Here is a 13,843-nt window from a genome sequence, read left to right as displayed (position 1 = left end):
TTTGTTTACTGGTCCACATCCTGTCTGTCTTTGGGCCATCGTTGGACAAATGTCTCTCCAGAGACATTACATTTACACACCCGTGCACCTGTATTACTCTCTTTGATCCATTTTCTTTTGTTAAAGTAGAAACTTGATGTAACTTTACTAATTGATATTGTGCATAGTGGCATGTATGCACATGTTAAATGAGTTGTTTAACAAGTACTTGTGGGAAGAAGCAAAGTTAGTAATGTGCACGAATGAGTTCTTTGGTCCGAAATATTCTGCTAGGATGAACACTGTACACACTTTGGTTAGATTTTAGTCTACATGATTTAAAACACTGACCAAGGACTTGCTGTCGTATAATGTATGTAAATGTAGATAATGGTTGGCTGCTATGTAATAGAATTTGTCACCAAGGAATCAAACCCGAAAAACAAATGCTATTTGTACACTTGAAGCACGATTGAGATTACTTACACTTCTTTACATAATTGTTATTGTGGAAAGCATTTTGTACACAGTCTCATCTATATAGTAGTTACAGACATAGATAAAGACAAATATGATGCATATGTTCATTAATACCACTATATTTGCTGTCATCATTACTGTCTGTTTTGCTAACATGAGTAAAATATAATACAGAGATGTGTTTTATCACATCAGAGCTACAATGATCTCAATAAGTTAATGGAACAAATTGTTTTCCTGTGACGCCAATACACACATTTGTGCACTTCTAGCACTCAACCAAATTAGTTGTCAAATACTGTGTTATGCATTTGTTGGCATGTGTGTATTTGTGTGAACTTTGTAGTTTGTGGTTAGATTTTCCTTGAAAGATGTTTTGCATTCTTTACTTCACAGCTATATTCATATATATATATGTATATATATATATATATATATATTTATTGTTTTCTTCTTTCTACGGTCTTTGCTTCAATTAACTGCTGCACACTCAATCTGCCCTCCCTCTGGAATAACAGTATTCACAGTTTCCTGGCATGAACAGGACATCACAGAACATTGTTATCCTTGTAAGAAATTTGAGTAAAAAACTGTAGTTAGTAGATATAATAAAAGTGTTTAATAATTCATAATTAATAATTCATAGTTAGTCATAATCATAAGGGTTTTGAGAATGCATAATTAAGATAAACATAAGCATGAAACTTCTGCCAAGTGCAGAAGTATAACTTTTATTTTGAAGGATTATTATAGAAGGGTTTAAAACGTAACTGACAGTCATTGAATGTGATGATGAACTCAGAGCCAGACAGTAGAATACACTCCTGGAAGTTAGCCAATAGGAATCGGGATAAACGGAGGAGGAGGTGTTTCGAACAAATGTGGGAGGTTTATTTTGAAGACTTTTTCCTCGCTCTCTCTCTCACCTGGATGCTCCCGGACGACAGATGTGTTTTCACCGGAGGAGCCGAGCGAGGTTTTTTGCAAATGGGGTTTTATTGTTTTAATATGTCATAGGAGTGTACACTCCAATGTATAACTGTAAATGTACTTACATCAGTGGAATTAAATTCCTTATAATTGTGAATCAGTTTCGGTAATGTTTTTAGCGCCGTGTGTCTGAAAAGCTATCATTCCACGTGGGCTAGCCGGCTACATTTTCATTGTGAGGAGATTTTAGCCTCAACAAATTTGGCGAACCCCAGATGGGACAGTCTTGCCGGCCTCGCTGTGTGTGCTGACGGCGGCATTAGTCAAGCAGACAATCCTGGGCCCACAATATCGGTGGGCAGAGCCGTTTCATGAAATCTGTGAGTTAGTTTCTAGGAATCTTAGAGGTATTTCTGCTTGGCTAAGCGCTGCTAACGGCTAACGCTACGTTGCCGGTGGGTACGTTCCAACGAGGGAGGCCATGTTCCACTGAGGTAAGTACGATTTGCTGTCTGAAGTATGATGAACTTAAGGGATTAGTCAAGAGTATAAGGATCCTAAGAATTAATTAAAGACGGACAGCGCTGTGTAAGTAATTAAATCATCACATTTGTACCAAGCAGTTGATTAGCTAGAGCGGGCTAGCTTTGCATCGCTCTGAGATCCTCCGGCTCTGGGGTGCATGGCTGGGTTTGTGCTGACAACTGTTCAAAAGCAGGTATGTAACTTGGCGGACTGAGATTTCGTGGCATTCCGGCTTTGGCTTGCAACCCTTTGCGGGTCTCGTGCATGAATTTTCGGGTCTTGAAAGCGTACGCTGTGTAGCGTAGCTAGGCTAGCGGGAGTTAGCTTCTGAGGCGCAGACTTCAGGAAAGACACACTCGCTTGTTTTGGCTGTGAATGTATAATCAGAGGGTCGTGTGGATGATTCAGAATACGTAGAATAACGGCTTTTGGCGGTGCTAGGCGGACTGGGCGAGTGGGTGACGCTGGAAGTGTATAACTCGTGATCAAACGTAACAATGACCTCGGGTCTGGAGAAGCTAAAAGCCGGTTAACCGGAGGTTTAAGGGAAAAAAAACCGGACAATAAGTCCGATAATACGTGTGACTAGTCTGTGTTTTAGCAGCGTGGAAATACGTTTAAACTGATGAATAAATAAGTCCAATAATACGTGTGACTAGTCTGTGTTTTAGCAGCGTGGAAATACGTTTAAAATGATTGATATTGCATGACCGCGCTGTGGGGAGCTAACGCTAGCTACGTGTAGCTCCGGCGTTGCGGTACGCTGTATGTAAAATAAGTGCTTATAAAATAAAATAACGGCTGGATTGAGAGAGGAGACAGAAGGCGTATGAGTGGAATTAAAGTGTGGGATTTTGGTGATACTTGTGTGTGCGTACGCTGTATTAGAAGCTCCGTTTTTTTCGTTAGCATTGCGGTTAGCATATCTGTACAAAAAAGCCGGTTTCATGACAACTTCCGGTTTGGCGCAGAACAACTTCCGGTTCGGCGCAGACGGCAAGGCAAGTTTATTTATATAGCACATTTCAAAGTGCTTCACATAAAACCATTAAAAGCATCAGAACATAAGGCAAAAGAAAAGGAGATTTAAAAACAATTAAACAGAAGAAGGACTAACTGCAGGTAACCGTAAAGAAGTGTTTAGAATCTGAATTTTCAGAGATTCATTGTCTAAGAGCTGTGAGCTCATATCCTGACCTTAGTTTTAATTAAGCATTATAACTTTAGTCGTTGACTTTGGTTTTAGTTCAGCATTTTAACAAAGATTAATGGTTTCAGTTGTGTTTCTTCAATTCTTGAACTTAATTGTGACTCAGTATTGTGCAGACCAGAGTGTAAGTGCAGTTCAACAGTTTGACTTACATTGGTATTTCTGATTGAATATCTTTGAACACAGTTATTGATTTTTAAAGTTGAATTTAATATTTAATTGATTAATTATTCATTGTTTTTTAATTTCATTTTACTTCCAATTTTAAACCTTTCGAATTCTGATTTGGAACTGGATTGTGATTGTGATTCTGATTTAGATGTTGAGTTTGATTTCGGAATTCCAGCTTCAATTTTGGATTCGAGATTCCTTCACATATCCAGTATTGACTAATTTTGGTACATTTACTATTTTACATAGTTCCTAAGAATCAATTTTGACACGGACGGCGCAACATATTTGAGAGATCGTTGACCTCTCTTACACTACAGACGTATGCTAACATTTACTGCTGAACTTTTGGCAGTTCTGTGTTTGTTTTAGTCAAGGTGCGTGGCTGAGTGGGTCCAGATCTGGGAAGTGGAGCAGTGGATCCCAGTTTTGGAGTCAACGGCCACACGCCATACAGCACAGAGGGTGAGTTGACTTTGATTCATGTGATGACAAGCATGCACATTTAATACACACATTTGAATACTCCTAGGCTGCATAATGTTTACATTAAAGAAGCAGAGTAAGGAAGTAGGAGCACTGGTAAGAAGACTAAAATGTGAAGTAACAGAAGTAGAACGCATTAGAAAAGATTTGCAACAGCAGATAGAGGAAAGACGAGCAGAAAGTAAAGAAGACGAGGATATAAAGAGAATGCAGCGGCGACTGCTGAAACTGCAAGTAGCAGAGGTCGACAGAGAATTAAATAGAAAAGTTCAGGCCAAGAAACAGATGATAGCAGCAGAAGCCCAGCAGCAACAAAATCCAGCAGTACCAGCCCCCACGGTGGTGTACAATCAGCCCCCACCACGATGCAGAAGTGGTGCATCCAACAGAGGGAGAGGTAACGATAAAGGGGGGCGTGGGGGTCTTGTAAGTAAAGGAGTGTGCTACGTATGTGGGAGAGAAGGTCATTGGGTGAGGGATTGCCCTCATAAAAGAGCAGGCGGATATGGCCAACCAGGAAACAGAGAAAACCCTGACAGGTTTGGTGAGTGCTACGTATGTGGGAGATGGGGCCATTGGGCCCGAGACTGCCCAAGGCAAATGGGAAGAGGAAGACAGATCAGTGCAGCACCACAACATGCTCCGTTCCCACCACAACATCAGCAGTACCTACGACCAGGTCCAGCTGGACCTCCTCCCACGAGACATCAACAGATGCCCATGCTGTCACCAGGACCATGGGGGGGTTCAGTGTATAGCCAGCCATGTGATCCCTTACAGCAGAGATATCGAGGTGAAGGGGAGATATGGTAAGGTGTCAAACATTTTTTGTAGATCCACATTTAGAATAGTTTTCAGTAAAGGTGCGACTCACAATTTTTGAGATTTAATAACGTCATGATAAACCACAACTAGACTTGCTAACTCTAGAAATTGAGAAATATACGGGAGCTCTAACTAACATGAGCCGAGTGTTGTTTTCTCAGGTGACAAACGCAGAAGCAGCAGCTGACGAAAGGAAGCAGGCTGATGTGTCACCAGGCAGTCTGGTGTGGATAAGAGTCCATGAGCGCAGGTGGAGTGAACCAAGGTGGACCGGTCCATGGGAGGTAGTATTGGCAACCTCACTCACTGTGCAGCAGCGAAGGTAACGAGTGTGACACTCGCAGAGACAGGAGTGAACATCAGACAGGAAAATTTGAAGTTAAAGACACCTCAAAAGAGGGGTTAGACAGTACTGAAGATGACGTTTCCCCCACAGTTTAAGCGAGGGCGTCCATTAGGAGACTCTAGGGTCAGTGGGTTATGGAAGTCTGTAATTATTTTATTCCTGAGTTCAGTAGCTTCCCTCTTAGTATGTGGAATTAACCACAGACAGGAACCAGATCACATGCATGACTACATCAGGATTCGACATTTAGCCTCAGTAGCTAATCAAACCGATCTTAGACCACGTAGAGAGGCTTCTCCGACGACACTCACCTATGAAAATGTAACTCTCACTCTTACGTTCAAAGAAGGTACAACATCAACGGTCCAGGTCGACTTCTGTGAAGTCGTTTCCGGTCCCAGGTATGAACACATCTACGGGTGGATGTCCAAAACCTTGTGCATCATAACTGACGAGTGTGGGCCCGCCACAAATAAGTATGGTAAGCTGTTATCGTATCATAACTGTGATTGTGAAGATTGGGGATGGGCAACGATGAATACAGGTGGCGAGGGTTTAGGAAAAGACCCCAACCCAGGTCTTAAAGACCGACTAAAGATGTTAAATGCCCCAGCTTCTTATCACATGTGTAGAAAAGGGGTGGGTAGATGTAATCCTTTAAGACTTACCTTAACAGACCCAAAATTGACTGACGGAGGACTTTACGTAGTACAGGGAAAGGCTACTGATAGTCCTGCCCCACAAGGGCTCATTAGGATTATTGTTAAGCCTGTAAAAGACCAGGTTCGACATACGACTGACGCAGAGAATGAGGTAAGGGGTGGAAACCGGAATGGCAGATGGGAATTTATGGTGGGTACAATATACGGCTTCAAGCCAGTAGTACAGATTGTATTGTGTGTTTAGGATCTAGACCCCTAGCAACACCAGTTCCTTCAAGATTCAGACTCCTAAGTCCTGAATTAGTTGTATTTTAACTCTGTTTACTGATGACACTTTGCCCCTCCATCACACTTGTCAGGGGCTGCACTGGGATTACCCACCTGTAGAATATAATACCCCACCTCTGTTCAAGGTTTCAGAGGGTCCATTTGATTGTATAGCCTCAGATACAGCTATGGGGCCCAATGTAGGCAGTATTATTGAAGCAAATTGTAGCAACAGTCACAATGCTAGCGACTATCTATATAACAGTGTGTTAAGACAGACAGCACCCAGAGCTGATTTATGGTGGTGGTGTGGAGGAGGAACCATATATCCAATCCTGCCTAAAGATTGGACAGGCAGATGTGCATTGGTGCAACTTATATTACCATTCTATATCTTGCCTGTCAATGATGTAACATATAAAGAACTCATCTCTCCACACCCACATGCTAACAGAAGATCCAAAAGAGATGCTGGTAGGCCGAAGGGAGCCTTCGATGACCAAGTATACATAGATGGCATAGGAGTGCCAAGGGGGGTGCCGGATGAATTCAAAGCCAGAAATCAGATAGCTGCCGGTTTTGAATCTGCATTTTTCTGGTGGGTAACGATTAATAAAAATGTCGATTGGATCAACTACATTTACTATAACCAACAGCGTTTTGTAAACTTCACCAGAGATGCCATATCAGGACTGCATGCACAGCTGGCGAAGACTAGTTTAATGACCTTGCAGAACAGAATGGCATTAGATATGATATTAGCAGAGAAAGGTGGCGTTTGTCAGATGTTTGGGACTGCTTGCTGTACTTTCATTCCAAATAACACAGCTCCTGATGGATCGGTGACCAGGGCTCTGGAGGGACTGACAGCACTCAGCCAAGAGCTAGCGGAGAACTCTGGTGCCGCTGATCCATTCACCGACTGGTTGGAGAGTATGTTTGGCAAGTGGAAACATAGCATCCGTGGACTTCTACAGGGGTTTATTGCTTCAACGATGAGCCAGACACCAGTCCAGGGCAACCAATTATGTGTCGAGGATGAGGGAGAATTGGAGCTTCTGATGGCCACAGTCTAGATGAGGCCACCAGCGGTGCCATAGCGGAACTTCACAAGCGGTTCCTGACCATCCTCTCGGAGATCCTGAAGGACCTGATAAAGGCCCAGATGGACTTCTAACACATCCGGTGAGATATTGGAAATTAGGGAAATAGACTGATTGTTCTGGATGAGTAATTTGAGATTTTATTTTTGTTTAATGGGTTATAATGGGATTTTAGGGTGTAGAGATTAAGAAATGTAATTTTGACAGGTGTAAAAGAACAGTCAAGGCTTCTCAGTATGTGTTCTCTAGCCTACAGGCTGTATCCTGATCCTGCCAGCCCCAAGACATGGAAGGCAGTGATTTTCAACGCAGTCGATCTTTTCCTTTGTTACGGATTCTATCTTTCCCTTTTTAAATTTTCCTTTTTGTCTTCCTTTTACGGACTCAATTTTTCCCTTTTTTACGGATTAAATTTTCCTTTTTCGTCTTCCTTCTACGGACTCAATTTTGAAACGAACTGAACAGAAATACTTGAAATGATATCTGTGTGCATGAATTGTTTGCCTCTGTTTAGATAGATAGGAAGCCTCTCCCTGGATTGAGTAGGGGGGAGGTCTCCAGGGACATTTGAAAAACTAACTACATTCGAGTAGCTAACTCACAGTGAACTGTGAGTTAGGGGGGAATTGTAAGAAATTTGAGTAAAAAACTGTAGTTAGTAGATATAATAAAAGTGTTTAATAATTCATAATTAATAATTCATAGTTAGTCATAATCATAAGGGTTTTGAGAATGCATAATTAAGATAAACATAAGCATGAAACTTCTGCCAAGTGCAGAAGTATAACTTTTATTTTGAAGGATTATTATAGAAGGGTTTAAAACGTAACTGACAGTCATTGAATGTGATGATGAACTCAGAGCCAGACAGTAGAATACACTCCTGGAAGTTAGCCAATAGGAATCGGGATAAACGGAGGAGGAGGTGTTTCGAACAAATGTGGGAGGTTTATTTTGAAGACTTTTTCCTCGCTCTCTCTCTCACCTGGATGCTCCCGGACGACAGATGTGTTTTCACCGGAGGAGCCGAGCGAGGTTTTTTGCAAATGGGGTTTTATTGTTTTAATATGTCATAGGAGTGTACACTCCAATGTATAACTGTAAATGTACTTACATCAGTGGAATTAAATTCCTTATAATTGTGAATCAGTTTCGGTAATGTTTTTAGCGCCGTGTGTCTGAAAAGCTATCATTCCACGTGGGCTAGCCGGCTACATTTTCATTGTGAGGAGATTTTAGCCTCAACATCCTCCTTGTTTGTCCGGCGCACATGCTTGTGTCCGCTGTAGGATGATGGGGTAAGATACTGGCACCAAACTCCTGTCGTGTAAACCAGCAGCATATCTGACCTGTAGCATTGGATTCAGAATAGATTTTGACCGCTACCACTTTTCATAATTTGGCTCAGGATGTTTGGTGCCACCATGATGATTTTAGGATTATCAAATCCTCCTTGAATATCAAATTGTTAGCATTGATTATTTACTGAGAGTAAAGTACAGTACAACTTAGAGCTTTGCGGACAATGTCTTTATGCTACCGTTCACTCACAGGTTTGTTTGGATCATATGTATTGTCTGGCACTGGCCTCTGGCCACTGCCGTTGTTGTGGCATATGAATCACGAGATTCGATCGCTGTTTTTACCGATGCTGACAGTGAGAGTTTGAACTGTTGGGGAGAGACAGTTCTTACATTCTGCAAGGTGGCTAGGCAATCCACATGCTGCTGTCAGTGTCAATAGTGGGCGTGAGTCTTCTTCCTCGTCATATGCCAGTCTGCGTGAGGGTACTCCCGGTGGCCAATGTAGCATGATGGGGTAATATACCCTCACCAAACTCCTGTCCTGTGAACCAGAAGCATATCTGACCTGTAACTTTGGATTCAGAATAGATTTTGTCCGTCAGCACTTTTCATAATTGAGCTTAGTATGTTTGGTGCCACCATGATGATTTAAGGATTATCAAATCCTCCTTGAATATCAAATTGTTAGCATTGATTATTTACTGAGAGTAAAGTACAGTACAACTTAGAGAGCTTTGCTTATAGGAGGGATATTTTGAAATATAGTATTTATAATCATACAGTTGTAAATGAATTAACTAACTATATAAAATGTTGGGATTTACTCTAACCTCCTACATTAGGACAGTCTTGTTATGCTCTCATTCACTCACTCATCTCTCTGGCTCTCGCTCTCTGGCTCCTCTATCAGCTGACAGTGGGCGATTTCGCCACGGCCTCCCTCAGCCAATCATATATTTCCTGTCAAACTTTAAAGACCTGTTCTCTTCTGTGCAGTCAGCTGTCATTTCAGTAGAACCCGATGTGACCCTCCTCCCCATTCATCATCACATCCGGTGTTCAAGGTTTCTTCCACTGAGGGCAGTCCCACTCCACATGCCGTCATCGAGATCTTCAGCCTGCCCCTGCTGTCTTCAACAACTCCACCAGTGTCGACTCGCCAACATTTAAACTTTACTTTGCACATTTTAATAAATGTATTTGTTCACTGTAAATGAAGTTTCTCCTGATTTAACAACCTGTGTCTCCCTGTATAAGTCTGTCAATTATCTCCCGGTGGCTTCAGTTCTATTTATTATGTTTTTTGTGATGTATGTTATGTTATTTCAAACTAATTTGCAATCATAAGAAGCGTGGTCTTTGTTGGTGAAATGTTTCTTATATACAAAGAACTTTTACTTCTCGTAAAAAAAACTCCAAATATATATATATATAGTAGAGTAAAATGTTTTAGGTGTGTTTTCTAGAAACTACAGGTCTGATGAGGAAAGTGGGAACAGGTGTGTAGGTGGGAGGGGATGTCATGTGACCAGGACTGGCAGGTCTGGGGAGTGAGCAGGGGCTGGAGAGAAGGACAGAGAGACAGGACGGGCAAAACCACCAACCCACTACAAAGTCTCTGCCCTCCCTCGAACTTCTCACACAGTTTAAGACCCTAGGTAACATAAAGACGAGTTAATGTCACTGTCTCACTATAACCATGTTTTTACTGAGATGTCTTCAGAAGGTACGAACGGAATTTTACTTAGCAACACCACGATGTAAACATACCCCAAAATCATGTCAGACAATCTTAACAAAATATGAAACTGACGAAAGGTAGGTCAATTATCGCTCCTAACTGTGCTTTAATGCAGAATGGGCCACTTAGAATTGTTTTTGATCGTTGACATCTGGGATTTTTCTGAATGAAACTATAGGCTCACTGACCTTTATTCTAATGATGCAAATGTTATGGAGCACAGAATCCAGCATGCTCCTCTAACATTTAGTAGTAGGTTAATACTTTGAAGTTAAGCACAAAATACCTCAGGATTGTACCTCATTACTTCTTGAAGGATGCACAGATTTCTGTTTGCATAAACTTACAACTGACACAATCAAGAGGATTGGAAGACAGTTAGAAAAAAAACAGATTTATTGTAATAGGACAGTATAATATGAAAGCAAAATGTACAGCAGTTACGTACTGATACTTTTATCATTTGAACTTCAAAAAAGTTATTCATCTAAGATTGAATTTCAGATTTAATTCACCTAATAATCCACATTACATGATTATTTTCACTTCACTTCAGCAATCACATACACGACAAAGGACTAAGCACAATACTGTTTCATCTAACTAAAATACAGAGAAAGCATTTCCACCTATTCCTGAGATCTGGGTGATCTGTATCTTCAGAGACCATTGTGAAAATCACGATGGAGAATGAAGCCGAATGTACCAATGTAGCAGCATGGTGATTAAGTAAACATGCATGCAGTGAAAGTACAGATCTTCCCTTGAGACCATATCTGTATCTTTATGTGGATGTCTTGAAAGACAGTGTGAAACTCCAGACCAACATACAGACAGGAAACAGGAATCTTTGACATGTGTCATATTTTGTAAATCCGGGGTGGAGCTTCTTAAACGAATGGACTGACATCCTCTTGACAGGGCCCTGAGGTCAGCACAACATTGTCCAGTCCAATCTCTCCTCCAACATCTTTCCCATGCTGAGCTTCAAAGACAACCTGAAAGACATTCAAAGGTACCATAGCATCTTCAGTTTGTAGATTCGAGAAGTGATTCAACAATATTGGGCTTGTCTTTCAAACATAGGCCACCGTGAACCACAAAAGAGTGCTTTGGCTGGTTTTATTATTGTTAGCTGTTACAGCGCTATCGTTCAACGATCGTCGATTGAAAATACGTGTTATGAAACTATAACATTACTCACAGATTCTGGCGCTTCCTCTTTCCAGGCCACAGTGAGGAGCTCTGTCTGCCAGCCCTGGTCTCTGCTTTGGCTCTGCTCCCATACGGGGTAAGCATTATTATTATCCAGCAGCACCCTGAGAGTTCCCACATTGTGACCCACCACACGGTAGTCAAAGGTGAGGCAGAAGCTGCCCTGCTGGGCCCGGTCACTGAGAAGCAACTTCAGTTTGGCTATATCCTCCGGCTCCCCGAGGAGCCCACTCATGGATATGTAGTACTCAGCACCTGAGAGAGTGTGTCTCATAAGTGAATGCATCTACATTGTAAAATTATCTTAAATAACCTGTAATACACATATCATTTTGTTACCGTTATGGTAGGCTACGCTCCAGTCCATGTCATCAGCCTTGTCTTGGATCCACTCACATGCTCCCTGATCAAAGTTGCAATCCAGCATAAACTCTAGGGGGTAAAACCAAAGGAGCACATTAGGAAAATGTCTTATAAATGGTCATGAAATAACAATGGAACATAAACAGATATTTGATTACTTGATTACTTGATTACATGAGTGACTTGCTGTCACTCATGTCTTGAGATACACACAATATTATTCACAGAGTTGCACATTCTATAGTTTGATAAATTAATTTCAAACAGCGTGTCTATTTGTCTTCCCATATTCTCCGTCGGTGACACATCTTTTACGTCTTTGTATTTTTCATGCTCAACCAGCAGAGAGCGACATTTAACCATAGACTTTGTGCATTTAACCAACGTCACTTTAAAGTCCCCATTTCTGATTTTGCTTTGTTCATTTAGCTGCTATCTGCCAGCATCTCAGCTGCACTCAAATCCACTAGAGCCCATCGAAAAAACACTATATGTAGTAGACCAGGGGTGCCCACACCTTTTCGGCTTGAGAGCTACTTTTAAAATGACCAAGTCAAAATGATCTACCTACATTAAAAATGCTGAATATCTATATATATATATATATATATATATATTTTTTTTTTTTGGTCATTAACTTACTCTGATGACTTGTGACCCGTGTGTTAGAAAATCAAGTGGCAAATCGCGATCGACATATTGGGCACCCCTGGTTTAAGTGGTTTGTCAACTTTTATCATTTCATAAAGAGGTCATTCTTTACCTTCAGGTTATTTTATAAGTAGTAAATCTATTGTCTCTGCTGTCGGAATGTGGAGGTCCAGTTTGGTGGATAACTCACTCTGTCTGTGTACCTTATCAATTACTTTTTACAATCACTTCAGTAGTTTACTCATTTAATATTATCACCATCCAGATGAAGAAAGTTGCTATACAATAGAGCGAGGAGTCACTTGGTAGCAGTAGTCAGTCCCCTTAGCTCCCCAACCTCCTGCACCCAAACATCTGCTGCCATCAACCCCGGCTCCTGTGCCTCCGTCTCCAGCCACAGCAGCCTGGCATCAGGGTCTTCATCAGAGAACTGGAGCAGAGACCCTGAGCTCCGCAACACCGACAAACACTGCTTCAGCACCTGATTGGCCTTCCATTTCCCTTCCTTAGACCTCAACAAGGCATCTGTGGTGCCCTTATCAACTATAAGGTCCACACTGCTACAACCGTAGTGCTCGTGGAGCTGTGTGCAGTCCAGCTCTACGAACTCAAGCCGAGAGGAAAGATTGTGAGCTTGAATGGCTTTGGTTTGGACGTGTTCATGCATTAGTCGCACAGCTATGGGGGAAATGTCTGCACAAGTGACCCGGACCGGGAGAGGAGAGCGTCTGTAAATACAGGGCCCGAAAGCAGAAGTGCCACAGCCCATAGCCAGGACTTGGAGCAAACCGTCTGGGTGGGGCTTGGTCTGCAATAGGGGCATAATGAAGTCCCGGACAGCATCGAAGCCAAAGAACCACTCAAAGTGTTTGAAGGTGTTTGTGCTGCTGCTGCTCTCAGTGTAGAAGCGGTCCCAAGTTGCTTTCTTATCCATGTTTTCAATCAGTTCAGCTAGGCAGAAACACAGATGGGATTATGTCACGAGTTAGTGAGTGAACATTAGCAGTAAAACACATACAACTTGCCTTAATGCCTCCATCCTTCTGTCATATTTGGAGGGACTTTATGCTGAAGTAAATTTAAAATCCATCAATTTAATGTGTCAAATGTCTTTTCTTTTAATATATGATTTAAGACCTTTTCTTGGGTCCTTAAAAGCCACTAAGCTCGGCATGAAGACGATCTACCAAGCTGACAAACTCAAATGACTCACATTGCTCATTAAAATAAAAAAGCAACATACACTCAACAGTCCTGCATTGAATCCTCCCTTTGTGTACTTTATAATGCTCAGTTCATCTTTAAACTGTTAAATAGATGTGTTGATGTATCCAGGCTGTGTTATATTAGACTGCATTAGCTTGGTGTTGCCAACAAGTTTGCAACTGAGTGTGACGTTATTGCACAACAAAGTGCTACTTTATGGTCAGCTTCTGTAGCTAACATATCGGTGACAATTAGGTAAGACATCAGTGCACACACCTGCAACTCACTTTAACTTTTCTTTCTTACTTATTTGGAGGTTCACGCTATTCCCCCCCAGACCACTCGCTGTGTGCAAACACCCTGCCTGAGTCTCGGTGCA

General features: G+C 41.7%; 1 protein-coding gene across 1 annotated transcript; it reads right to left on the bottom strand.

Moving 5' to 3' along the window:
- Window positions 1-12,556: 12,556 nt before the first annotated feature.
- On the bottom strand, window positions 12,557-13,192 carry LOC306783457 (citrate synthase-lysine N-methyltransferase CSKMT, mitochondrial-like; the record flags this gene model as incomplete). Its single annotated transcript, XM_079277106.1, has 1 exon — window positions 12,557-13,192. One exon carries the CDS (start codon window positions 13,190-13,192, stop codon window positions 12,557-12,559), a length of 636 nt encoding a protein of 211 aa, XP_079133232.1.
- Window positions 13,193-13,843: the final 651 nt, after the last annotated feature.

Source organism: Melanostigma gelatinosum (assembly GCF_949748355.1).
Source record: "Melanostigma gelatinosum genome assembly, chromosome: 10".
Taxonomy (NCBI): domain Eukaryota; kingdom Metazoa; phylum Chordata; class Actinopteri; order Perciformes; family Zoarcidae; genus Melanostigma; species Melanostigma gelatinosum.
This window is presented reverse-complemented; position numbering and strand designations above follow the sequence as displayed.